Source organism: Felis catus, chromosome A2, assembly GCF_018350175.1.
Source record: "Felis catus isolate Fca126 chromosome A2, F.catus_Fca126_mat1.0, whole genome shotgun sequence".
NCBI classification, from domain to species: domain Eukaryota; kingdom Metazoa; phylum Chordata; class Mammalia; order Carnivora; family Felidae; genus Felis; species Felis catus.
In genome coordinates this window covers 125,744,437-125,768,968 of record NC_058369.1, presented here as the reverse complement: position 1 = coordinate 125,768,968, position 24,532 = coordinate 125,744,437, and the positions used below count along the sequence as shown (strand labels likewise).

Genomic DNA, 24,532 nt, shown 5'->3' with positions numbered 1-24,532 from the left:
CAATAAACATATGTAAAGTTGACTACCATAATTACTTATCAGAAAAATACAGATTTTATCCGCAAGGATATTTCACATCTACTAGATTGGCAAAAGGAACTTTTTTCTGTGGCAAGTGGACATACAAATTAGTACAACTATTTTGGAAAAACAGTGTGCATTAATTTAGTAAAGTTGAAAGTGTAGATACTTTCTAACTCTGCAATTCCAGTTTAAAGTATATACACCTTTAAATACAGGGAACAAACTTGGTGTTTGCCACGGAGGAGGGGAATGGGGAATGAGCAAAATAGATAAAGGAGAATGGGAGATACAGGCTTCCAGTTATGGAATGAGTAAGTCACGGGGAGAAAAGGCACAGTATTGGGAATATAGTTAATGGTATTGTAATAGTGTTGTATGGTGACAGATGGTAGCTACATCTGTGAGCATATCATAATGTATGGAGATGTTGAATCATGTTGTATACCTGTAACTAACATAATTGTGTGCCAATTATACATATATATATATATATATATATATATATATATATATATATATATGCCTAAGAAACTTTTGCATGTGTGTACCAGAAAGTATGTATTGCAGGTGACACCAGCAGTGTTGTTTGTAAGAGCTGCAAGCTGAAAACAACTCTATCTATGAACAGAGAAATGTACCCATTACAGTTTATTAATAGCGAACTACTAGACAACATTGAGAATGAATGAGCTGTAGCTGTACACATCAACATGAACAATTCTTACAGATAGAATGTTGAATGAATGAAGGCAAGCACAGAATTAAAGAAAGGCTGCATACTTCCATTTGTATACAGTTTAAAAACAGATTAAAGTAAATCATAGTATGTGTATAGATGTGGTTATATGAATACTCACAAAAATCAGGATAGTGGCTTTTGAAGGGGTGTCAGGTGGGGACCCAAGGCGTGATCAATTTTCTATTTCAATGATATATAGTGGTTGAAAGGATGTTCACTTTATAATTGTTCTAGAAACTAGAAAATTTTATGTATGTTTTAATGTATTTTTTTAGGAAAATATAAGCTCATCAATATTTTGATGGAAAAGAATTACTTTTAGATTATGTTGGCAGCTTTAAAATGTTCTATTTTTGAAATTATCCATATTACTCTTTTTTTATATGGAAAATGTTATAGAAGACTAAAACTTTTTAAAGTTAATATTTTTCCCTGGGAGAAGTACCCAAGAGGTGATAGTCTTCTCTGAATTGTTTACACAGTTCAGGAATATCAAATACATTATTCGGCTCCAGTCTTTAAAAAAAGGATATATAGATAAAACAAATGTTAGCTACAAAAGTGTTTACCCCCAAATCAAGAGCACACTGTATATACACTGTATGTCAGCTAACTTGACAATAAATTATAAGTTAGCTGACATACAGTGTATGTATATATATGTATATATGTATGTATATGTGTATATATATACATGATTATATACATATATATATATATACACACACACATATATATATAGCGTCACCAATATTGTGACGAGAGCAGAAACAATGGCATATGAGAAACAAAGAAATAGGAAGCGGGGGTAAATTTATATTTCTTACCCTGGCTACCCTCGCCGTTGGCAGTAACTTGGAATGTAGCTCTTCCATTTCTGTTCTTTTGGTGGTTAATAATAAAACATTAACATGCTTATCTGACTTTATCAAGTCTAAAATTAATTGAGATATTTCCCCTTCTTACAATACAAGGAATTTGAGAACACTTTGCTTCAAAGCAGCCCCTCATATCTTACAATTATTATCGTAGTTTAGTGCTATTTCCCCTCCATAGCAGTCACTGTTATCGCCGTTTATGTTGTTGAATCTTGCTCACATTTATATCCACATGGTCCTACTTTCTGTATGCTACAGTCTTCTGCCTCTCACAGGTTCCTCCTCGCGGTTTCTTTCTTTTCAAAGGCATTCTTTGAATTTTCTTTCGTGAAAATCTGTTGATGGTAAATCACTTCCTATTAGCTTTCCTCTGCTTGTTGTTTTGAGCTCATTTCGTCAGTTCTTCATTGTCTTCCAAGTGTGAAGCCATGGATACAGTGATGACAATGTACAAAGAAAAGGCAACTTTAAGAAACAGTTCATAATCTTTGATGATTATCAGCCATCTGGGATCTAAGTTTTGCATTTTGCACTGCTGTTTCTTTGGGACTCAACAAAAGAATGTTTGTAGTAGTTTAGATAGTTCAGAGTTACTGCTAAGTGAAACTTTTGGGCTCTTGTCTTCATCTCCCAGTCACTGAAATCCAATTTCAAAAACAAAACCTGGCCTCCATTGAGAAAATTCAAAGAATGCAATATAGACTTTGAAATGCTGGCCTGTAAAAAACTTTTATGTTCACATGTATTTTGTTTAGAAAATATTTTAAATACAATAAATTATAAAATTCTGATTTCTTTATATGTATACTTTGTATGCTTGTACACTCAAGATTAAAATATTAACTACATGGGTACTTTTGAAATCGTTACTATCATTTTATATGGTTCAGTACTGTGGTGTCTTAAATATGACTTTAAATTGTAAGAGATAATTTTGTGAGAAACTCACTATATTTTGCGTGAATTATGAACGTATACTCTTTTTTTAACAGTGGGACTCAACTTGGAGGTCTAATTACAGTATTATGCTACTTTTTCAACCATGGAGAGGTTTGTTTTCTAGAAAATAATTTTTAAGAAATAGAAGGGGCTGTATAGGAACAAGGAAATACATTCATCAAAACAATATATAATTGCATGTTACTTAGGACTTCGCAGTATTTTAAAGAACCTTATGTTGTAAGTTGTTATTTTAATCATGTTAATCCACATTTTTACATAATTAGAATTCATGATGTGAAGTATCTTGCTTGGTTTTTAGTATACCTACATTTTGTAGAAAAAGCAAATACTCTATTTTGTTGAAAAAGCAAATACTGTACTTGTTGAGTTCAGGCACTTGATAAACATCTCATTTACTCATACCACACTTTTTTGGAAGGTAGCTGTTCTCCTCACGGTAGAAGATGTGAAATTGTAATTTAGGCTGGTTGTTACTTATGCAAGATTTCACAGTCAGTACCTGGTGAAGCTGGGTTTCCCATTCTCCATCTGTCTTGCTCTAATACCTTGTTTCTGTTATTACATCAGGCTGCCTTTTTCAGTTACACAAAATGCTGAATTCAAAATAGAAATTTACTAACTCAGTCCAATGGGGTATAGTCTACCTACAAAGAGCTCATAGAAACTTATTTAGAGTATGATAGATTCATTCAACAAAATACTGAGTACATGACCTATGCCAGATTCTGTTCGATGCTGAGGATGTGGCAGTGAAAAGTGAGAGAATATGACTGCTAGCTTTTGGAAGCAAAATATGTAATATGTTTTGGCATGGGTTACATAGGGTTGAAGTTTCTGTTACTACTGGGAAAGGCAAACACTTGGTGAATTTTAGAAAACTAGTTAGACAAGGGAATCATAAAAATTATACATAAATATCTTAAATGTATAAACTTAAACAAATACATTGTCATTCACCAGGTGTTAATATAAAGGCAAGAACTTTGAGTATGCCAAACTTTCTTAAACATACCATAATTAATCTTCCAAAGTTTATAGTTTTGGTTTCTTAGAATAGGAGTAATAAGAGTTTATAAGAGTTATGATTTTCTCTAGAATTTTAGAATTCTTGACATAGAACTTTTATAATATTCTCACTCGTGTCTTAGAAATGATTAGTTTTAAAGCCTGTACAAAATGTTAATACTTTCATTTATGCATCACATTAGTGATTTATAAATACTTCCAGTTGTTTTTAGAAATTTGCAGTTAACTCTTTTAAAGGTATATTTCACAAATTCAGAGACCATCTTAATTATTTGTACTGTGTGTCTGTACTCATTAAACTTGTTATGTGTAAACTCTCTTGGTGCTTGTGCATGCCCTAGGTGACGTTTGGTTAAATATTTTTCTGGGCCACAGCCCTGGGATGCCAGGATCATTAGTGCAGAGCTAGAATGTGGATCTGGTTGTCAGTCCCAGAATCCTCACCACTCCCTGTCATCTTGTTTGTCCTTCAGGTTTTCTTATATTTGGCATGATACATCTTTCACTTGCTTCTGGACTTGCTAGTTAATGGCTCTCTACCTAATGCCTGTATGCCCATTAAGCGAGCTCCAAAAACTGAGAAGCTATCCCAGCTATTCAGAAATCAATGAGTCTGGTATTAAAAGTATTAAACCCAGCCTACCCATGATTTTTAGATTAATAATGTTTACTGTAATGGAACATAAAGCAAAGTAAGCATTTTATTGATTTCAGGCTACCCGTGTAATGTGGACACCACCTCTCCGGGAAAGTTTCTCATATCCATTTCTTGTACTTCAGATGTGCATTTTAACTTTGATTCTCAGGTAATTTTTGTCTATAAACAAATCTAAATAAATTATGTAAGCTTTCTTAAAATATGCTTCAACTTACTAAGTTATAATTGTCGAATTTAGTTTTCCTTTTATTTTTAGCTACTTTAAAATTAAATTGAGTATCTAGTTGAGAAAATAATCTAAAATTACGCAAATAATTGCTTTCCACTTGAGTCTAGACTACAGATTTTTGGTAATCTAAATTCCTAGTAGAGAGATGGTTTCTTTTTATATTTTTGAAGTGATTTTAGTCTGACCAGTCAGGGGTTTCCTGGAATGAAATGTGTTAACTACAACATTAGGATTATACCCGTGAGTGCATGTATTATACACTCTGTACTTTAGCCAAGAGTCATTTTTGTTTGGTAAATATAACTGAGTACTTAGTGAATATGTTTTGTGATAATATAACAAAACAATAGGAACATTTAAAGTTTTGCTTTTGAAAATTTATATAACATAGTGTAAGGATTTATCAAAATCCAGTATACCCTTTATAAAAAAGAACGGCTACAATTTTATGATTTACACAAAATGTTGTACATTTCTTTTTCATATTCTAAAAGATACTAACACTATCTGTGGTAAAAGCTGTTTGTTACTGATATTTCATAATTGCAGACTGGACAATTTAAAACTTCAGTGTGCAGTAGTTTATAACTGCATTCCAGAATTGTCTTTAAGTCATCATTTTAATTTTTTTCTTTAAATTTTTCTCATTGCTAATTTATTACTTCACCAGCTTGTACACTTTTCCTCCATTGCTTTTTGAAATATAAAAATGGTGGTATATAAAACTGTTGCTGCTAATATAGGATAAGTATCTTAAGCTATGCAGGGTCAGTTCATGTTCTGTTTTCTGACCACATTGCTGGAGTATTAAATTTCTTATGTCATGCACAGTGAAAGGAAAATAAACTTTTATGTTTGAAGTATTTTATTTACTGGTAAACTAGATACAGTATTAAAACTGCTAATTTAGATTGTTTTGTACTAAGCATTTTTATAACAGGTATTTTAAGTTCTTTTTAATGAGTTTTTAAATTTGACTATATTTTGTTGCCTTAGATCAAAGGTAAGGAGTCATTAGATTTCATCATTTTGCAGTTAGCTTTTCTGTTTAGTGATAGGCTTAACTTTAATGGTAAAACTTACTGGTATTAATTCTCTCTATTAAGGACCTCGAACAATAGTAGAAGGCATTTTATTGCACTCTGTCTTTCCAATGTTGCTTTTATGCTTCCCTGGCAGTTTGCTCAGTTTATACTTTTTACTCAGGTAAGATGATTTCAAACTAATTTAAGTTGAATGCAAGATGTACTTGGTTGCTTTTATAGAAGTTTTAAAATGTCATGATGTTACTGCTCTAATAGTCTTTTAAAATATGGGATAATTATAGTTCTACATTCTATTAATGTATTGGTTTAGTTAGGCAGGTATTAATGATCAACACGCAAAAGACCTTTTCCTATTTAAGTCACAATTTTTCTTGTTTATTTTTGAGATGATCTCTATAAATTTGCCTGTAGATTTTCCTTTTATCTTAGGAATCATTTTGGATGCCGAGCTACCCAACATGGTAAGGGCCAATCCTATTCTTCATGGTAGGGGGTATCTGCTTCTAATCTAGTTTACCGTTGGCTGTTTTGTCTGACGAGCAGAATCGTACTGGACAGCGCTTCTCAGAGCTTCAATCGTGGTATTATTTGAGTGAATTTGAGGCCATATCCTGCCATTAAGTAACTAATGACAAGAAACTGAGCTGGAAAAGCAGAGAGTAAAAGGTCAATTTTGATGAAATTTCATGATACCCAAAGTTTCCATCAGAGCTCCTTTCTACCTAACTAACTAGCACTGATAATAATAATGTTCTCTATTGCCGATAAGAAATTGTACCAAGAAGACTGGTGCTGCCCATTATCTACAAGGAATGAAATGATAATCTCAGCTTAATTGGTGCTACATGTTTAAAGTATTCTCTGTGCTTTACTTCCATAGAGTTGGCCCTTCCAGGTTGTAACACAGAGAGTCTGGTTTCCATTATGTGCACGTGCCAGCATAGATTTCTAATGTGCCTCACTTCCTCACAAGCACATGTATTAATCCACTGGTGCTGATGAGACTGCTTAAGTAGCTGTTTGGGTAATTTTGATATCGCTTTAATGATTTTTGATCCATTCAAAAGATGTGCTAGGCTTTTCTTTCTTTCTTTTCTTTTTTCTTTCATTATTGAGATACAACTGATGAGCAATAATTTATAAGTTTAAAGTGTACAGTGTGTTGCCACCTACTCACTTGAAGGCCAGTGTCTGCAGAATCATGATGAAACCTTCGCCTGGGGGCAAGAAAAGAAGCCCGTTGTCTACATTTTCACAACAGAATGTCGACTCTGTTGCTTGTATCTAATGAGAGGGCTCTCTTTTCAACCAGAAATTCAAACAGCAACATTTCAGCAACTGAGCAGAATTTTCGCCCCTTCAGTGTTTCTCTTAGCCACAGCGTATTTGTGATACTTAATAAGTGTGGTCCAGACTTGTATATCCTAATGATACTGGTCTTTGAGAGGAAAGAAAGGGAGACTAACATATGCCAGATTTCAGTTTCACAGTTTATCATTTAATCCTCAAGGAGTCCAGTCAGATGGGTATTATAGATAAAGAGAGGCTCAAAGATTAAATTCAAATCGTCTATCCAACTGCAAAGCTCCAGCATTTTCCAGTTTATTTTTGTTGCATGTCTAAGGCCTTTGAACTCTTCTCTGTTGAAGGCTGCACACTTGGCTATATTATCTTACTTCCTTGCTAAAACGCCTTCAGCTTTCATGCAGCAGTAATAAAAGAAATATGCATTTGAAGAACATTTCTGTACCTTTTGTGAAACTATAATTAATTGAGTGTACTCTATTATCTAATTGCTTTTCTATATAAGTACCTATATGACACATTTTTCATAATTAGTGTCAAGATTAATTTTCCTCACAAGGTGAATTTATGAACTTCCTTTTAACCACTGTATCATATTAAATGAGCTGGACTCAAAAGGAGACCATAAGAAAGCAACTGCATTTTTTCTCCTACTGCCTCTTAAAACCTTCATTCTAGACTTGTTTCTCCCCCATATTTAGATGAAATTTCAGGAGGTTCCATACCTATTCCTTTCCTTTTCATTTTGAAGAAGTTTCATTTCAGTAAAAAAAAAAAAAAAATCTTTAAAATCTTGTGTTTTCTGACCACGAAACATCATATATATCCATTTAACTAGTTCTTGTTTAATTTTCCTTAATAATGTTACATAGATTTTTAGAGACCTTACAGATCTTTCATTAGATTTATTCCCAGGTATTTTCTATTTTTGATGCATTTTAAAAGATTGGGTATTTTATATTTGTTAGGTATATAGTTCTACATATGTTAATTGGGCAAAGTTTCTTAATTATGCTATTCAATTTTTTTTGTTATCTACTATTTTTGTTTGCTTATTTCAGTTACTAGAGGGGGAATGTGTTAAAATCTCCTTTACAGTCAATCAATATCTATTCTTTAAATATGTTGATGTAATATTATGATATGCACTGTTGTTAAATATTCCTTTTAGTTTTTATTTTTTTAATATCAAATTTGTTTCAAATTGGTTTCCATACAACACTCAGTGCTCATCCCAAAAGGTGCCCTCCTCAATACCCATTACCCACCCTCCCCTCCCTTCCACCCCCCATCTACCCTCAGTTTGTTCTCAATTTTTAAGAGTCTCTTACGCTTTGGCTCTCTCCCTCTCTAACCTTTTTTTTTTTTTTTTCCTTCCCCTCCCCCCTGGACTTCTGTTAAGTTTCTCAGGATCCACATAAGAGTGAAAACATATGGTATCTGTCTTTCTCTGTATGACTTATTTCACTTAGCATAATATTCCTTTTATTTTTATGTAATGTGCCTTCAAATTATTTTTTTAAATTTTTTAATGTTTAGTTTTGAGAGAGAGGCAGAAACAGAGCACAAGTGGGGGAGAGGAAGAGGGAGAGGGAGACACAGAATCCAAAGCAGGCTCCAAGCTCTGAGGTGTCATCACAGAACTCACATGCCATGAGATCATGACCTGAGCCGAAGTCAGACGCTTAACTGACTGAGCCACCCAGGCACCCCTGTGTCTTAAAAAATTTTAAGTGCATCTGTGTGTGGTAAGAACACTTAACATAAGATATCCCATCCTCACAAATTTGTTAAGTGTAGCTAGAATACAGTATTGTTATCTATAGGCTCAGTGTTGTACAGATCTCTAGAGTTTATTGATATGTCATAACTGAAACTTTATATGCATTGATTAGCAACTTTCCATTTCTTCCCCCCACCCCACCCCCACCTAGCCTCTGGCTATCACTATTCTATTCTTTGCTTCCATGGGTCTGTCTATTCTAAATACCTCATATAAGTGGAATCATGCAGTATTTGACCTTCTATGACTAGCTTATTTCACTTAGCATAATGAAATTATGAATTATCCTCATTCATATTGTGCCATATTACAGGATTTACATCTGTTTTAAGACTTATGATATTCCATTTTATGTGTATGACACATTTTTAATCCATTTATCCATTGATTGTCATTTAGGTTATTTCCACATTTAGGATATTAAGAATAGTGCTACAGTGAGCACGGGAGTGCTCGTATCTCTTCAAGATTCTGTTTTCAATACTTTTTTGTTTGTTTTTGTTTTTATCTTGTTTTATTTTTTATTTTTTTTTTAATTTGCATCCAAATTAGCATATAGTGCAACAATGATTTCAGGAGTAGATTCCTTAGCACCCCTTACCCATTTAGCCTATCCCCCCTCCCACACCCCCTCCAGGAACCCTCAGTTTGTTCTCCATATTTATGAGTCTCTTCTGTTTTGTCCCCCTCCCTGTTTTTATATTACTTTTGTTTCCCTTCCCTTATGTTCATCTGTTTTGTCTCTTAAAGTCCTCATATGAGTGAAGTCATATGATTTTTTTCTTTCTCTAATTTCACTTAGCATAATACCCTCCAGTTCCATCCACGTAATTGCAAATGGCAAGATTTCATTCTTTTTCATTGCCGAGTAATACTTCATTGTATATATATACCACGCCTTCTTTATCCATTCATCCATCGATGGACATTTGGGCTCTTTCCATACTTTGGCTATTGTTGACAGTGCTGCTATACACATGGGGGTGCATGTGCCCCTTTGAAACAGCACCCCTGTATCCCTGGGATAAATGCCTAGTAGTTCAATTGCTGGGTCGTAAGGTAGTTCTATTTTTAGTTTTTTGAGGAACCTCCATACTGTTTTCCAGAATGGCTGCCCCAGCTTGCATTCCCACCAACAATGCAAAAGAGATCCTCTTTCTCCACATCCTCGCCAACATCTGTTGTTGCCTGAGTTGTTACTGTTAGCCATTCTGACAGGTGTAAGGTGATACCTCCTTGTGGTTTTGATTTGTATTTCCCTGATGATGAGTGATGTTGAGCATTTTTTCATGTGTCAGTTGGCCAGCTGGATGTCTTCTTTGGAGAAGTGTCTGTTCATGTCTTTTGCCCATTTCTTCACTGGATTTTTTGTTTTTTGGGTGTTGAGTTTGGTAAGTTCTTTATAGATTTTGGATACTAACCCTTTATCTGATATGTCATTTGCAAATATCTTCTCCCATTCTGTCAGTTGCCTTTTAGTTTTGCTGATTGTTTCCTTTGCTGTGCAGAAGCTTTTTATTTTGATGAGGTCCCAGTAGTTCATTTTTGCTTTTGTTTCCCTTGCCTCCGGAGGCGTGTTGAGTAAGAAGTTGCTGCGGGCAAGATCAAAAAGGTTTTTGCCTGCTTTCTCCTCAAGGACTTTGATGGCTTCCTGTCTTACATTTAGGTCTTTCATCCATTTTGAGTTTATTTTTGTGTATGGTGTAAGAAAGTAGTCCAGGTTCATTCTTCTGCATGTAGCTGTCCAGTTTTCCCAGCACCACTTGCTGAAGAGACTGTCTTGGATATTCTTTTCTGCTTTGTCAAAAATTAGTTGGCCATGGGGCGCCTGGGTGGCGCAGTCGGTTAAGCGTCCGACTTCAGCCAGGTCACGATCTCGCGGTCCGTGAGTTCGAGCCCCGCGTCAGGCTCTGGGCTGATGGCTCGGAGCCTGGAGCCTGTTTCCGATTCTGTGTCTCCCTCTCTCTCTGCCCCTCCCCCGTTCATGCTCTGTCTCTCTCTGTCCCAAAAATAAAAATAAAAACGTTGAAAAAAAAAATTAAAAAAAAAAATTAGTTGGCCATATGTTTGTGGGTCCATTTCTGGGTTCTCTATTCTATTCCATTGATCTGAGTGTCTGTTCTTATGCCAGTAACATACTGTCTTGATGATTACAGTTTTGTAGTATAGCTTGAAGTCTGGGATTATGATGCCTCCTGCTTTGGTTTTCTTTTTCAAGATTGCTTTGGCTATTCGGGGTCTTTTCTGGTTTCATACAAATTTTAGGATTCTTTGTTCTAGCTCTGTGAAGAATGCTGGTATTATTTTGATAGGGATTGCATCGAATATGTAGATTGCTTTGGATTGTATCGACATTTTAACAATATTTGTTCTTCCTATCCAGGAGCATGGAATCTTTTTCCATTTTTTGGTGTCTTCTTCAATTTCTTTCATAAGCTTTCTGTAGTTTTCAATGTATAGATTTTTTTACCTCCTTGGTTAGATTTATTCCTAGGTATTTTATGGGTTTTGGTGCAACTGTAAATGGGATCGATTCCTTGATTTCTCTTTCTCTCACTTCATTATTGGTGTATAGGAATGCAACTGATTTCTGTGCGTTGATTTTATATCCTGCAACTTTGCTGAATTCATGAATCAATTATAGCAGTTTTTGGTGGAATCTTTTGGGTTTTCCATATAGAGTATCATGTCATCTGCAAAGAGTTAAAGTTTGACCTCCTCCTGGCTGATTTGGATGCCTTTTATTTCTTTGTGTTGTCTGATTGCAGAGGCTAAGACTTCCAATACTGTGTTGAATAACAGTGGCAAGAGTGGACATCCCTATCTTGTTCCTGACCTTATCCTTCTGTACCTACTTTCTTGAGGGTTTTTATCAAGAAAGGATGCTGTATTTTGTCCAGTGCTTTCTCTGCATTTATTGAGAGGATCATATGGTTCTTGTCCTTTCTTTTATTGATGTGATGAATCACATTGTTTTGCAGATATTGAACCAGCCCTGCATCCCAGGTATAAATCCCACTTAGTGATGGTGAATAATTTTTTTAATGTATTGTTGGATCTGGTTGGCTAATATATTATTGAGGATTTTTGCATCCATGTTCATCAGGGAAATTGGTCTATAGTTCTCCTTTTTAGTGTGGTCTCTGTCTGGTTTTGTAATCAAGGTAATGCTGGCTTCATAGAAAGAGTTTGGAAGTTTTCCTTCCATTTCTATTTGTTGGAACAGCTTCAAGAGAATAGGTGTTAATTCTTCCTTAAATGTTTGGTAGATAGAATTCCCCTGGAAAGCCATCTGGCCCTGGACTCTTGTTTTTTGGGAGATTTTTGATTACTAATTCGATTTCCTTACTGGTTATGGGTCTGTTCAAATTTTCTATTTCTTCCTGTTTCAATTTTGGTAGTGTATATGTTTCTAGGAATTTGTCCATTTCTTCCAGATTGCCCATTTTATTGGCCTATAATTGCTCATAATCTTCTCTTATTATTGTGTTTATTTCTGTTGTGTTGGTTGTGATCTGTCCACTTTCTTTCTTGATTTTATTTATTTGGGTCCTTTTTCTTTTTGATCAAACTGGCTAGTGGTTTGTCAATTTTGTTAATTCTTTCAAAGAACCAGCTTCTAGTTTCATTAATCTGTTCTACTGTTTTCTTGGTTTCGATAGCATTAATTTCTGCTCTAATCTTTATTATTTCCTGTCTTCTGCTGGTCTTGGGTCTTATTTGCTGTTCTTTTTCGAGCTCCTTAAGGCATAAGATTAGGTTGTGTATCTGAGATCTTTCTTCCTTCTTTAGGAAGGCCTGGATTGCTATATACTTTCCTCTTACGACTGCCTTTGCTACATGCCAGAGGTTTTGGGTTGTAGTGTTATCATTTTCATTCGCTTCCATATACTTTTTAATTTCATCTTTAACTTCTTGGTTTGCCCATTCATTCTTTAGTAGGATGTTCTTCAGTCTCCAAGTATTTGTTACCTTTCCAAATTTTTTCTTGTGGTTGATTTTGAGTTTCATAGCATTGTGGTCTGAAAATATGCACGGTATGATCTCAATCTTTTTGTACTTACTTAGGGCTGATCTGTGTCCCAGTATATGGTCTATTCTGGAGAACATTCCATGGGCATTGGAGAAGAATGTATATTCTGTTGCTTTAGGATGGAATGTTCTGAATATATCTGTTAAGTCCACCTGGTCCAGTGTGTCATTCAAAACCATATTTTCCTTTTTTGATTAGATCATCTGCCCACTGCTGTGAGTGGGGTGTTGAAGTCTCCAACCCTTTGCAAGAGGGTCTCACCGAGCAATGGCCGAATGCCAGCTGCACCCAGGAACGCTTGCAGGACCCTGCTGCTGCCAATGCCCTGAGGCTGCGGCCAGGTGCCAGCCTGCCCCAGAAAAAAGTTCACGAGATAGTGTAGTAGGCAGCGTTTCAGGGATTATGGAAAATCACACCACACATCTGGCACCAGGCTTCACCCTTAATGACCTTGTTCCAGCACCAGCGAATGTGGTTTTCTGGGGTCTGCTGGGACCAGGTGGCTTCAACAGTCTCCACCAAATGTCCTTCCAGCAGTGGAACCACTTTTCCCCGTGTGGTCTGGGAACCTCCCGGACCCCACTCAGTTCCTGGGGATTCGCCCTTCCCACCAGAGCACTGCCGGTATTGAGCTGTGGAGTTGCAGACTTTGCACTCCCCTTGTTTACAGTCTTAATGGAATTTAAACCTTCTCCTTTCTCCTTTCTCTCTTTTTAGTTTAGTCCCTGCGGCTATTTCCAATTTTCCACTTTCTCTCCAGCTGCTTTTGGGGAGGGGTGCTTTTCCCATATTCTTCCCTGCCCCCACTCCCCCGCCCCAGTCTCCATCCTCTCTCCGCTCACAAAAGCACCCTCCTCCCTGCACCTTCTTGCTCCCTAAGTTCACTTCTCTACGCCATTTACCTGCTGAATTCTGTGGTTCAGGTTGTGCAGATTGTTGTGTTAATCCTCCAGTCAGTTTTCTAGGTGTAGGATGGTTTAGTGTTGTTCTGGCTGTGTCTCATGGATGCGAGACATACAAAAAACTTCCATGCTGTTCTGCCATCTTGGCTCCTCCCTGTTTTCAATTCTTTAAGATAAATACCTAGAAGTGTGATTGCTGGATTATATGATAATTCTATTTTTTATTTGTTGAGGAACCTTCATACAGTTTTCCATAGCAGCCATACAATTTTGCATATGTATCAACTGTGTGAACTGTGTGAAAGAGTTCCCTTTTTTCCGTATCCTCATTAATACTTGTTGCCTGGTTGTTGATAATAACCATCCTAATGGGTGTGAGATAACATACCATTGTGGTTTTGATTTGTATTTCACTGATAATTAGTGACATTGAGCATTTTTTTGTATATATATTATCCATTTGCATATCTTTGGGTAAATACCTGTTCAAGCCTTTGCCCATTTTTTAATAGCATTATTAGTTTTTCCCTAGAGTATTAGGAGGTTTTGTTTAGTAATAAGTATTTTGGATATTAACCTTTTATCAGATATATGGTCTGCAAATATTTTCTCCCATTCTATAGATTGCCTTTTTACTTTGTTGATTGTTTCCTTTGCTGTGCAGAAGCTTTTTAGTTTGATGCAATGTTACTTGTCTATACATCTGATAAGAGATGAACATAAAAAGATAAGAGATAATTAGTGTTGGAGAGGATGTAGTAGAAATGGAGTGAATGCTTATGCTCTGTTGGTGTGAATTTAAATTGGTGCAACCACTATGGAAGAGTTTGGAGGCTCTCCATGTAATTAAAACTAGAGCTATTATATGATCCAGCAGTTCCATTTCTAGGTGTATATCCAAAGGAAATGAAAAGAGATTATCCAAGAGATATTTAAATTTCCATGTTTGTTACAGCATTATTCACAATAGCCAAGATGTGGAAAAAACCTAAGTGACTTTCAACACATGAATGGATAAAGAAGATGGGATACACACACACACACACACACACACACACACACACACTACACACACACAGTGGAATATTCTGCTATGAGAAAGAAGAAAATCCTGCCATTTGTGCCAACGTAGATGGACCTTGAGGGCCTTGTGCTAAGTGAGATATGTCAGGCAGAGAACAACAAATACTGTATGATACCATTTATATGTGGAAACAAAAACAGCCAAGCTAGTAGAGTTGAATGGTGGTTACCAGTATGTGGGGGTGGGAGACAGGGAGATATTGTTCAAAGAACACAAACTTGCAATTGGAAGATGAATGAATTTGGGAGATCTAATACACAGTAGAGTGATTACAATTAACAATATTGTTTTATATACTTGAAAGTTGCCAGGAGAGTAGATCTTAAATGTTCTTACTACAAAAATGAAATGGGAATTTGGTGACATAATGGAGGGAGATATTAGCTAACACTGAAGTGCTAATCCTGTTATAATATATAGGTGTGTCAAATCAACATGTTATACACCTTAAACTTACATAATGTTGTGAGTTAGTTACATCTTAATAAATCTGGAAAAAATAGGGGGTTCCTTAGTAGAGATTTTAACCATAATAAAAAGGGTAAAATTCTTAAGTCTAGTTAAGTTCTGATTATCCATTACCTGGTATATTGCTTGGAACTACATTCCACCTGTCTTATCTCTTCTGGGGGAGGAGGTGGGTAGTAAGGTATTTAGGCTGAGAGAACAAGAAATGACAAAGGCTTTGACAGTAAGATATTAGCCTCAAACTCCCAAATTCTGGATGTTGATTTATAGAATAAACTTGTAATAATTTATGCATTCTTGAACTGTGAGTTTTGATGGTCGCCTTCTGTTTTATGAGGCACTTGATAATGTGTTGAAAAGAGGTTTGCTGAGCTATTTGTATCCTTGCCTTTTTTTCCACACTACCAAGTAAGTACCTTTAGGGTGGAGATAGCATTGGTGCTCTAGTATCCATTGATAGGATTTAAATTTATAGGATTGTCTCTAAAAAAAACAAACAAACGTATTTGAAGCTCTAAGTAGCTAAGGTATGACAAAGCACTGGAAAACTGTATTCAGGTAAATTGTTTAGTACTTGAAAGTATTACCATCTTCAGCTTTGTTTAACACAAACATCTCCTTGGCACTCTTGAATGAATTACTCATTGTTTCTGTGTTTACAAATTTTTTTTGAAATTGTACATACAATGAACTCTTAACCTCTTTACTACTGAGTGTTAAATTGCATGGGACTTTTCTGTTCAAAGGCCCAAACTAAAGAATTCCTGGGCTCAGTCATAATAATGACTGTGAATACCATCCTCTAAAATATAAGCAATGGTAATACTGTACTTTGCAGTAGAGTTCTGCAATCTTTAATTGAATAAAGTATAACCAAAATAAAATGTCAAGTAGTTGGAATCATAGAGCATGTTGCCTTTTCACCCTAGCTTCTTCCAGTTAGCAATATGCATTTAAGTTTCTCCATGTCTTTTCATGACTGGATAGCTCATTTTTTTATACTGCTGAATGATATTTCATTGTACAGATTTACACAGTTTGTTTATCCATTCACCTTTTGAAGGACATTGTGGTTGCTTCCAGTCTTGGGTGATTCTAGAAACATTTCTGTGAATTTTGTATGCATATAAGAATGTAACACAATTGCATACATACTCAGGAGTGTGATTGGTGGATTGTATTGTAAGACTATGTTTAGTTTTGTAAGAAATTGCCAGTTTTATCAGGTTTTTGGATTTCAGCCATTCTTATAGGTGTATAGCAGTATGTCCTTATTGCTTTAATTTGCAGTTACCATTTTTATATGTGCTTATTTGCCATCTGTATATATTATTTGATAAGGTAATTGTTTGGATCTTTTGCCCATTTTTAAACTGGGTTTTTCTCTGGGCACCTGGGTGGCTCAGTCAGTTGAGTGTCCTGACTTCAAGTCAGATCATGATCTCACGGTCCCTTGAGTTCGAGCCCCATATTGGGCTCTGTGCTGACAGCTCAGAGCCTGAAGTCTGCTTTGGATTCTGTGTCTCTCTCAAAAATAGATAAACATTAAAAAAAAATTAAAAAAAATAAATTGGGTTTCCTTATTTCTGAATTTTAAGAGTTCTAAATATATTTTGCATACCAGACCTTTATCAACATGGGTTTTGCAAAGATTTTGTCACAGTCTCTTCCTTGTTTTTTAGTTTTCTTAATGGTGTCTTTGCAGAACTGAGGTTTTTAATTTTAAGAATGTTCAATTTATGAATTTTTTTCATGGGTCATGCTTTTGGTTTTATATCTAAAAACTCATTCTCAAAGTCACCTAGATTTTCTCCTTATGTTATCTTTTGATGTTTTATAGTCTGCGTTTTAAATTTAGGCCTAAGATCCATTTTTTTTTTTTTAATGTTTATTTATTGTGAGACAGACAGAGTGTGAGCAGGGGAGGGGCAGAGAGAGGGAGACACAGAATCTGAAGGAGGATCCTGGCTCTGAGCTGTCAGCACAGAGCCCAATGCAGGGCTCAAACTCAAAAACCGCGAGATCATGACCTGAGCCAAAGTCGGACCCTTAACCGACTGAGCCACCCAGGCACCCCCCCTAAGATCCATTTTGAGTTAATTTTTTTGGAGAGATGTAAGATCTAGGTCTAGGTTCATTTTTTTGTGTGTGTATGAACGTCCAAGTCCTCCAGCCCCATTTGTTGACAAGACTATCATTTCCCTACTGAATTATCTTTGCTTCTTTGTCAAGCTTCAGTTGCCTATAATTGCATAGATCTGTCTCTGGGCTTTCTATTTTATTGCATTGGTTAATTTGTTATTTTTCCAATATCATGCTGTCTTGATTACTGCAACTTTATAGTAAGTCTTAAAGTCAGTTAGTGTCCAGATTTTTAAAGAATTTTTCTCTTTGCCTTCGGTTTCGAGCAGTTTTGACCATGATATGCCAAGTGTGGTCAAGTTTTTGTTTGTTTTAATTTATCCCTTGTTGGGGATTTGTAATACTTTATAAATCAATGCTTGATTTTTTCTGTAAATGTTTGGAATTTCTCCGATATAATCTCTTTAAATATAGTTTTTATTTCATTCCTATATCCTTTTCTGAGATATAAAGTAGAATATATTAGACCTTTACACTGTATGTTCTGTATCTATTATATTCTTTCATATATTTTTCATCCCTTTGTCATTCTTTTTTCTAAATGTTTTCTTCTGACCTACCTTCGAATTTATCACTTCTTTGGTTGTATTTAACCTGCTTTTAAATCCATCTTTCTTGGGGCACCTGCGTGGCTCAGTTGGTTGAGTGGCCGACTTCAGCTCAGGTCATGATCTCGCGGTCCGTGAGTTTGAGCCCCGCGTCAGGCTCTGTGCTGACAGCTCAGAGCCTGGAGCGTGTTTCAGATTCTGTGTCACCCTCTCTCTGATCCTCCCCTGTTCATGCTCTGTCTCTCCCTGTCTCAAAAATAAATAAAAATGTTAAAAAAATAAATAAATCCATCTTTCTTAATGTTGATTATTCTAATATTTATATTACATATAAATTTGTGTAATATTTATGTAATAAATTTATTTACATATTTACATATTATTTATGTAATCAGTTTATATATTTCAATTTCTATTATGGCTTTCAGAACTCTCTTGGAAATTTGAAAAATTTTTAAAGTTTATTTATTTTGAGAGAGAGAGAGAGAGAGAGAGAAAGAGAGAGAGAGAGCACGAGTGGGAGAGGAGCAGAGAGAGAGAATCCCAAGCAGCCTCCGCACTGTCAGCACAGAGCTGATGTGGGGCTCTAACCCACAAACCGTGAGATCCTGACCTGAGCTATTAAGTCAGATGCTTAACCAAGTGAGCCACCCATGCACCCCAGGAAGTCTCAATTTTATCTGTTATTTCCTTCCACATATCAAAAAGAAAGTCTATTTCTGATGATGCCAGACATGTTTTTGAGTAGTTTACAAGCTGAGTGGTTTTTACATTTTTAAAAGTGTTATTAAAGAAAAAAAAAATAGATGAAGAATATACAACAGAGACTGTACATGGCCCACAAAGCATAACACATTTACTAGCTGCTTTTTACGTAAAAAGTTTACTGACCCATAAAGTAGATTCTTTATATATCTGTTTCTATTATCATAGTGATAATAGATATCTCCTATATCTGGTTGGTTTTGATGCAGTATTGGATATTGTACATGAACAATCACAGAGTTACTTTGGGACTAGGTTGATATTAACTTCTTCCAGAGAAGATTGAAATTTGTTCCACTAGGCAGATAAAGGCACTACCAATCTTCAGTCACCCTCATACAATGAGAGAATGAGCTGATTCAAAGGTGGACTTCCATCTTTCTGAGGGCTGCTTGACTTCTGCTTCTCTCTTGTATCCCAAAGCAAAGCTTGGGGACTTAGTGAGGATCTCGTTCTTTGTGTGCCCTGAGTACTGAGTCCATTGAGATCTTTCAACTACCTCTATTAGAATCTGCTTCTGTTGGAATTGGCAGCTACATCTGGGATAAAAGCAACCCAAAATGTCACACTCATCACTAGGTTTCCATCTCTTCTCTGGTTTTAACTTCCTAATTCTTTTTTGCTTTGTTAATGATGTGTGGCTTTCATACAGGTTTTGAAATATTTTTTCTAGCTATTCTAGTTCTTAATGATAATGTTGGTTCAAATTATTTTGATTATCATTATTGGAAATAAACTCTTATATTTACTTATAGGTAGTGAAGTGTTTGTTTTCTGCTTGTTTTCACTTTTGCTTTTTTGCTATTTTTATTTCAGATAGCTTCATTATTTCCCATGTATGTTGTGGGGTATATTGAGCCAAACAAATTTCAGAAGATCATTTATATGAACATGGTAATATTTTTAACATTTATAAGTCAAATATTAAAATAAGATTTCAGGGTTGATAAAACAGAACTGACTCTATTTTATGGGGGTACCTCCTCCAAGTAGTATTTAATGTATATGATGTTGATATTATCCAGAAGGAAAGATTATACTATTATATATCTACATCTATAACATCAGATAGATTACGCTCTATCAACTAGACTATAGATGTTTTATGTTCTGTGAAACTTTAAACATTTTTAATGTTTTATTTATTATTATCATTACTTTTGAAACTGCCTTTTCTCCCTGAGATCTGAGATTTTTAGCACTTTGCATTAATATGACCCTGTAAATTTTATGTTTTTGCATTTTTAAAATCTTACTTTCTAAATATATATATATATATATATATATATATATATATATATATATATACTTCAGCTAAGAAAATAAAATATGGCCTTGTTAGTTATGGAAATCTTCAAGTAGTCCAACAAAAATAAGATTAGAAAATTAATACTTTCTTGCTATATTCTTTCTATATTCTTATTATAGTCTTTCTTACTATATTATTCTATCATTGAATCAATAGAAACAATAGTGTTTTTTCTGTTTTCTTTATAGCAAGTAGCAAATAGAGAAATAAAATGAAATTCTCCTGTATATAATTTATGGTGTTGAAAATACTTAAAACCTACCAGTGTGTTGAAATTCTATTATCATTTGACCAAGATCTACTTACGTATTTATCAATCTTATTTATGCATATAACATTTGTATTAGAAGTGACTATGCCTGTAGACAAAGTATGCATCATGCTGTTTATCTAATCACAATAAAACAGATGTTTCTTTTCCTCAATTTTCAGATTTCAGTTCTCCTTTGTTTTGTGTTGATGTTTGGAAATCCAATGTATTTATCTTCTTATTATTCATCATCTTTGTTAATGACATGGGTAAGTGTTTGCTAAGCTCCTGAAGATTTGTTTTTACCTGTCAAATAGTAGGTTTACCCATGTGATATAAGCTTAGGAGAATTAATAGTGCCCTTCCCGAATTATTGCTCACATGAAAAACTGTTTCCCAAATAATGTTTTCTGTCTATCTTATCCTTGAAAAATTAATACAATCCAAAATTTACCTCTTTAAGGCAATGCCCAAGTAAATATTTTAAAAACAATCATAAGCTAATAAGACTTACTTTAAAAATATGCCATCTATGATAAAAATTAGTTATTTCTTTCTATGTCAGTTTAGTACACTAGTTATTGCAGTGACACTGCTGTTGCCCAAAGCATTTTTGAACTCCTCTGAAATGCCTTCACAGACACAGATGGTGGCACATTCTTTTGAATATCCTCAATGGTGGCAAATCTTCATCTTTCAAGGGTGGATTTAATTTTTGGAAATGACCAAAGTCTTGTGAACAAGGTGGGTGATTAGATCTTGGGTAATATAGATCTTGATCAAAATATGGTGTGACAATAAAGTAATTAGACTGATTTTCTTGCACCATAAATTATCTCTGGAAAAAAATTTATCTCTGAAGGCAGTTTAGAAAGAGGAGTTTCAGACTGTTTTAAGCAATGGCAACATGATGAGAATAATGCATGTGACTTACTTTCATGGGATAACACTCATTTGGATTATGTATTTGGAAGGGTGGTTCAGTAAATTCGTTGTATTACTTTAGAGTCACACTTCTAATATTCATGAGCCAGAGCATGGAGTGTTTTCCTCCACTGGAATGTTATTGGGGTATTCTCTTTTTGTAATGATTAGAAATGATATGAACCACAGTAATACCAAAATGTGGCACTTTTCCACATATGGTACATAGATGGGCTCTTGGGATTTCCCCTATATTTTAATATTTTGGTCCCCAGCCTCTTTTTCCCCCCAAATAAGTAATCCCTCCTTTTTCTCTCTCCCCAAAAACCTTTCAGCATTTTGTCAAATTTTGTCAGTATTACTGACAAGTAAATATACTTTACAAGTAAAGTATTTTTACTTGTAAAATATACAAGTAAAAAATTGTAAAATATACTTGTAAAATATTGTCAAATATACAAGTAAAATGTTGTTAAAAAAAGTATTTTTACTTGTATTACTTTACAAGTAAAGTACTTGTAATCATCTACCCCTTTTTATGAAAGCATTTTGTTTTGAAATATAGCACACGTGTAGAAAACTACATAAAACAAATGTTTTATGTACTTAGTACTGACTAGTAGTGATAAATACTGATTAATGAACTGTTATTTGACAAAGTAACTTAAGCTGCTGTCAAGTCAAAATTAGAACTTGTCTAACCATTCTAGAAGCCCTCTGTGTGTCCTGCCCAATTATAACTCCCTTGTACTGCTCTAAAGCAGGAATAGCTGTCTTGATTATGGTAATTACTCCTAGCTTTCATTTATAGTTTCATCAATTAATTTTCTATTTTTACCTACAGCTTTTCTATATATCTTCCTGGTTTTGTTTCCAAGAAATTTATTTGTTAAGAATTCAGGTCATTGAACGCAGCACAGGAAGGTGCTGTGGTCTAGGTTTTGCTCTTTGAATCCTCATTGGGTGACTTTACGTCTTCCTTTGCCTTCTTTATTTATAATACAGTTTATCCTCGAACAGTGCAAGGAATAGGGATGTTAAATCCCCATGCAATTAAAAATCCACATATAATTTTGATTCCCCAAAAACTTAACTACTGGTAACTAATGTTGACTGGAAGCCTTGCTGATAACATAAGTAGTCAATTAACATGTATTTTGTATGTTATGTGTCTTATGTACTGTATTCTTAAAGTAAGCTCTAGAGGAAAGAAAGTGTTATTAAGGAAATCATAGGAAGAGAGAATACATTTACAGTACTGTACTGTACTTACCAAAAAAATTTAAGTTGACACATGCAGTTCAAACCTGTGTTGTTTCAGGGTCAACTGTATATTAATAATTAGATCTAAAACTTGGACAGGTTCAGATTTGATTCCTTTGGCAAGTCCATAGTATTGTTTTTTAGCAGGAGGCACATAATATCTGGTGCCTCTCTTTTTATGGCGGCAGCCATCAATGCTTCGTACCAGATCCACTAATTAAATAGGGATTGCAAAATGGTGATATATCAATCCCTCACTTACAGTTCATATAGGAAAATAAAGTACATGTCCAAATGAGGGAAGTTGGGATGAGGTAGAAAAATATTTGAAGAAATAATGGCCAAAACTTTTCCAATTTGATGAAAATTACCAACTGAGATATGAAAAATCTTGTTGAATCTCAGTACAAGAAACTGAGAGAAAGCTAAATAAGGCACATGATAATCAAATTGCTCAAAATTAGTGATAAAGAGAAAATCTTAAGAACAGCCAGAGAAATAAGACCTATTAAATGTAGAAGAACAGAGGGTAAGGATGTCAAAAGATTTTTCATAAGAAAAATAATGCAAGCAGTAAGATAGTCAAGCAACATCTTTATAAAATACTTAAAGAAAAAAAAAAAAACATTGGGAATTTGTAATTATATACCCAGCAAATATATCCTTCAAAATGAACACAAAGACTTTATGACCAGCACATTTTCACTAAAATAAATGTTGAAGGGGAGTCCTTCAGATGGAAGAAATAATATATTAGATGTCAGTCTGGCTCTACACAAATGAAGGGCACATGCAATAGTAGCTAAAGGTAAATATGTAAGGTTTTCCTGACATTTTTAAAAATATTGATTTATTTTGAGAGAAAGAGAGAGAGAATGTGTATGTGTAGGGGAGGAGCAGAGAAGGAGAGAGAGAATCCCAGGCAGGCTCTGTGCTCTCAGCATAGAGCCCTTGTGGGGCTCCATCTCATGAACCCATAAGATCATGACCTAATGTGAGATCGTGACCTGAGCTGAAATCAAGAGTTGGATGCTTAACCGACTGAGCCACCCAGGTGCCCCCCTGCCATTTTTAACCACATTATTGGACTTTGGGGGCATCATGCTCTGTGAAATAAGATAAATACTATCTTTCAATTTGTATCTTCAGTTTCTTTCAGCAATGTTTTGTAGTTTTCAATGTATTAAGTCTTTTACCTGTTTGAGTTTATTCTTAATACTTTTTTTCAGAGGCTATTACAATTACAAATGGGATTATTTTCTTAATTTCCTTTTCAGAGTTTTCATTTTTAGTGTGTAGAAATACAAAACATTTTTGCATGTTGATTGTGTGTTGTGCTTCTTTGCAGAATTTATTTATTCCAAGTGTGTGTGTGTGTGTTTTCTATGTAGAAAATCACATCATCTGCAAACAGAGATAATTTTACATCTTCCTTTCCAATTTTTTATGCCTTTTATTTCCTTTTCTTGCTTAATTGCTGTAGCTAGGACTTCCAGTACTATGTTGAATAGAAATGGTGAAAGTTGGCAACCTTGCCTTCTTCCTGATGTTAAAGTAAAAGCTTACAGTTTTTCACCATTCAGTATGATGTTAGCTGTGGGATTTTCAAATATGGCCTTTATTGTGTTGAGGTAATCTCCCTCTATTCCTAGTTTGTTGAGAGTTTTTATCATGATAGGACACTAATTTTTTTCAAATGCTTTCCCTACATCTATTGAGATGATCTTGTGATTTTTAATCCCTCATTCTGTTAATGTAGCATGTTACATTAACTGATTTGCATATGTTGAACCATCCTAGCATTGCAAGATCTCAATCATGGTGAATGGTCCTCTTAATGTGTGCTGTTAAATGCGATTTGCTTGTATTTTGTTAAGAATTTTTCCATTTATGTTCATCAGGGATATTGGTCTGTAAGTTTTCTCAGTGTCCTTGTCTGGCTTTGGTATCAGGGTCATGCTGGCCTTAAGAAATATGTTTGGAAGTATCCCTCCTCTGCAGTTTTTGAAACAGTTTGAGAAGGATTGACATTAATTTTTCTTTAAATGTTTGGTAGGATTCATCAATAAAGCCATCTGGTCTTTGATTTTTTTCTTTGTTGTGAGGTTTTTGATTATTTGTTCAATATTCTTACTAATTATAGGTATGCTTAGAGTTTCTGTTTCTGTATGATTCTGTCTTGGTAGATTGTTT

At 34.8% G+C, this 24,532-nt stretch overlaps 1 protein-coding gene across 1 annotated transcript in view; it reads left to right on the top strand.

Annotated features, from left to right (window-relative positions):
• Positions 1–24,532, top strand: part of DPY19L2 (dpy-19 like 2) — a 96,719-nt gene that overhangs the window by 25,657 nt on the left and 46,530 nt on the right. The window contains exons 7-11 of the mRNA XM_003982944.6: positions 2,634–2,691; positions 4,345–4,436; positions 5,624–5,723; positions 19,410–19,487; positions 20,335–20,421. Coding sequence (XP_003982993.2) covers positions 2,634–2,691; positions 4,345–4,436; positions 5,624–5,723; positions 19,410–19,487; positions 20,335–20,421 — 415 coding nt within the window. The remainder of the gene's footprint in view (positions 1–2,633; positions 2,692–4,344; positions 4,437–5,623; positions 5,724–19,409; positions 19,488–20,334; positions 20,422–24,532) is intronic.